Source organism: Austrofundulus limnaeus, unplaced genomic scaffold (genome assembly GCF_001266775.1).
Source record: "Austrofundulus limnaeus strain Quisiro unplaced genomic scaffold, Austrofundulus_limnaeus-1.0 Scaffold510, whole genome shotgun sequence".
Classification (NCBI taxonomy): Eukaryota; Metazoa; Chordata; class Actinopteri; order Cyprinodontiformes; family Rivulidae; genus Austrofundulus; species Austrofundulus limnaeus.
In genome coordinates this window covers 350,332-354,345 of record NW_013952912.1, presented here as the reverse complement: position 1 = coordinate 354,345, position 4,014 = coordinate 350,332, and the positions used below count along the sequence as shown (strand labels likewise).

The 4,014-nt window shown below is 38.5% G+C and overlaps 2 protein-coding genes across 6 annotated transcripts in view; one reads left to right on the top strand and one right to left on the bottom strand.

Annotated features, from left to right (window-relative positions):
• znf644a (zinc finger protein 644a) overlaps nucleotides 1-1,516 on the top strand; it is a gene marked incomplete at its 5' end in the record, with an annotated part of 16,649 nt that extends 15,133 nt beyond the window's left edge. The window contains 2 exon segments of the mRNA XM_014025934.1: nucleotides 473-575; nucleotides 683-1,516. Coding sequence (XP_013881388.1) covers nucleotides 473-575; nucleotides 683-878 — 299 coding nt within the window.
• Nucleotides 1,517-2,140: 624 nt separating this feature from the next.
• The window catches only part of LOC106530332 (DBIRD complex subunit ZNF326), a 22,010-nt gene continuing 20,136 nt past the window's right edge, over nucleotides 2,141-4,014 (bottom strand). For all 5 annotated transcript variants that reach the window (XM_014025931.1, XM_014025929.1, XM_014025930.1 and 2 more), the window contains exon 11: nucleotides 2,141-2,233. In XM_014025931.1, coding sequence (XP_013881385.1) covers nucleotides 2,213-2,233 — 21 coding nt within the window. In that variant the 3' untranslated portion in view covers nucleotides 2,141-2,212. The remainder of the gene's footprint in view (nucleotides 2,234-4,014) is intronic.

Genomic DNA, 4,014 nt, shown 5'->3' with positions numbered 1-4,014 from the left:
CTTTAATAACATTTCTTACTTAATTAATGGAAACACAGCAGTTTCGAAACTGTTTTCTCGACATTAACAGAATATCGACAAAGTTTTGCGCACATTTGCCATGGAAACGCAGCTACTGTCAGAGAATAAGTCAGAGTTCAAATTTGTTTCAGTAAACAAAGACCAGAGTTCCCCTTTGATGTCACTTCCTGTTTCACTTTGGCTGAGCCAAATTCAAAATAAAATATGCCAGTTATGTGACAAAATGGGTTAAATCATGTTTATTATGCCAAGTTTCTTAAATATAAAGATGTTTTCTTTGACTTTTTGTATTTGAAGGATATGCATGTCACAGATACTTTAAACTAATTCAAGAGTGAAGTCCTGCAATGATCAGACTGATTCCTGAGCGTTGTGTTTCTTCTCAGGTTGTTCAGTGAGGCCTGCTGTGATTTGTAGTTTTTTAAATCTCATTTTAAATCCTGTTTTGTAGCCATTCAGTGTAAAGCGGTGAGGCAACGCTCAAGGCCCGGCTTAAAGAAGAAGACACTGCCCTTAACCCAAACTCCGGAGGACATGTACAGGCTCACCTGCAGGTCAGATGTTATAACATCAAGATCCAGAAAGGCTTTGATTTGGGTCCAACTTCATTTCCAGCTTATCTGTAGCTGTTTGAGTGATTCAAAGTTTTTTGTCTCCAAAGGTTCTGTGACCTCGTCTTCCAGGGTCCACTGTCAGTCCAGGAGGATTGGATTAAACATTTACAGAGACACATAATGAACACTGGGGTCCCTCGCACTGGACTAGGCATGGTGGAGGTCACCTCAACGGCCACAAACCCCCCGATCCTCAAGCTGGATCGTGACAGCTTGTCGACAGTCGCAGATGATGACTCATGAGGCCAGCGGGACGGTTTTAGATTTCACTAGACTCTGTGTATGTACATTGGATGTTTGTTCACTTTTTTAGGTCAATGAAAAACTGGCCAAAAGTACAATTTGGCTCAATGTTTTGGGCACTATTGGAACAACTGGACAGGTAAAAGATAGATTTGAATAATTTGGATATTGTTACCTTTGTTTTTACATGGCCCGTTTTTATGAAATGAAATACCTTTACCTCAGATTCTTCATGGTTTTAGTCCGTTTTAGTACCAACACTCACCTAGAACACACAAACATGTTTCCTTTGTGTTGCAACATGATCCAATAAATGCCCAGCCTCTTATCAGGCCACAGCCACACTGATGCTGAATTTTTGGGAAAAAAATAGAAAAATGTCTGCAATTTTTTATGCATATGAAATGTTTTGTAGTATTGCAGTAATTGCATTGTTTCTAATACAAAAAAAAGTTGGTTCAGGAAAAACTAAGTCTTATTACGCACACCCCGTGCTGCTCATACCGTTCATACGTCACCTATATTTAATGTTTAAATATACTGTTTTGAAATAATTTAATTTGAAATGTACTATATCACACAGATACAAGACGTAAAACATTTGTGTTGTTCTAAATAAAATCAAAAAAAAAATTTAACACCTGGAGTTTTTTTCTAACTGTTTTGTATTTCAGGTTACGTGTCAAATTCAAGGCCCACGAGTCAAATGTGGCCCACCATGGCATTTCATGGAGCTTGTGATATGTATTGTTTTACAATTAGCATAAGCTGCTTTAAAAACAGTACTTACAATAAACCACATCTCCCATAATGCATTTTACCTGCAAATCACTATGTATAATTCCCATTTAGCTGCTTGTTCACCAGCTACTTTTGCTGTGACCCAGTTTTACTTTAGAAATTTAAACTGGAACTCCAGTTCCATCAGTGGGAAAGTTCAGATTTCAAGATGGCAGCTGCTCACCACAACTCAACAGTGATGAAACTACTTTTAATAGTTTTTCTGTATTATTTATTTCACATTTAGTCAGTCGTACACAGTGTTTCAGTGTTTGTAAGAGGACGTGTTAAACCATTGTTTCTATGCAAGAAATACCAGGTAGAGCTCAGACATTGTTGCGGTGCTCAGATGTAGCAACGAGATGAGGAATGTAATGTTTCTTGTTTAGTTGAAGTTAAACATGAAACGCCAAAGTCAATAACTGGCCCTTTGAGGGCCACTAAGGCTCATTAGACCCCTGGGTTACAAAATCGCAGTGAACTATGGTACAAAAACTTTACATTTTATTGAGATAAAGACACAATGAGGACTGAGACAGTTTGGATCCATGAAGTCATTCAAACGGGGAGCCACCCTGGAAAACAAAACAAAAACAAAAGTCAGATGTATGTTTACATATAGGTTCAAATCTATCTGGACACTGAAAGTTTATTTTTTTACCTGTTTACTGAAACATATTCAAGTTATAGTTCTATAATGTGCATGTACATAAAGTCCAGATATTCAGCTTTCATTCGAGGGTGTCCACATTAATACTGGATGAAGGGTTTAGGAGTTTCAGCTCCTTAACGTGCCACCGTTTTTAAAGGGACCAAATGTAATTGGACAATTGACTCCAAGGTTATTTCATGGACAGGTGTGGGCAATCCCTTCGTTATGTCATTCTCAATGAAGCAGATAAAAGGCCTGGAGGTGATTTGAGGTGTGCTGCTTGTATTTGGAAGGTTTTGCTGTGAAGTAAACATGTGGTCAAAGGAGCTCTCCATGCAGGTGAAACGAGCCATCCTTAAGCTGCAAAAACTGAAAAAAAAAAACCCATCTGAGAAATTACTACAATATTAGGAGTGGCTAAATCTACAGTTTGGTTCATCCTGAGAAAGAAAGAAAGCACTGGTGAACCCATCAATGCAAAAAGACTTGGGTACCCACGGATGACAACAGTGGTGGATGATGGCAGAATAATCTCCATGGTGAAGAGAAACCCCTTCACATCAGCCAACCAAGTGAACAACACTCTGCAGGAGGTAGAAGTATCAATATCCAAATCTACCATAAAGACAAGACTGCATGAAAGTAAATACAGAGCGTTCACTGCACGCTGCAAGACACTCATAAGCCTCAAGAATAAAAAGGCTAGAATGGACTTTGACAAAAAAAACATGTAAAAAAGCAGCAGAGTTCTGGAAGATCATTCTTTGTACAGATGAAACCAAGATCAACCAGAATGATGGAAAGAGAAAAGTCTGGTGAAGTCGTGGTAAAGCTCATGATCCAAAGCACCACATCATGTGTAAAACACAGYAGAGCAGTGTGATGTCTGCCAGTGGCACTGGGTCACTGGTGTTTATTGATGATGTGACACAGGACAGAAGCAGCCCAATGAATTCTGAGGTATTCAGAGACTAACTGTGTGCTCAGATCAGACAAATGCAGCCAAACTGATTGGTCATCATTTCATACTACAGATGGACAATGACCCAAAACATAAAGCCAAAGCAACCCAGGAGTTTATTAAAGCAAAGAAGTGGAATATTCTTGAATGACCCAGTCAGTCACCTGATCTCAACCCAACTGAGCATTTCACTTGTTAAAGACTAAAGACAGAAAGGCCCACAAACAAACAGCAACTGAAAACCGCCACAGTGAAGGCCTGGCAGAGCATTAAAAAGGAGGAAACACAGCGTCTGGTGATGTCCATGAGTTCAAGACTTCAGCCAGTCAACAAAGGCTTTTCAACCAAGTCCTAGAAATGAACATTTTATTTACAATTATTTAATCTGTCCAATTACTTCTGAGCCTCAGAAATGAAGGGATAGTGTTAAAAGATGCTTTAGTTCCTCACATTTTTATACAATCATTTTGTTCAACCCACTGAATTAAAGCTGGAAGTCTGAACTTCAACTGCATCTGAATTGTTTTGTTGAAAATTCATTGTGGTAATAGAACCAAAATTAGAAAAATGTTGTGTCTGTCCAAATATACATGGTCCTAAGGATAATAATGTGATCTGAACAGTGACACTGAAGACATCCAGTTTAATTTAACTTAATGCACAAACAGATTAATAAAAAGCCAAAACAGAGTTTGATATGGATGAACTGAGGTGGTGTTATGAATTCAACCTGAACTCAAACT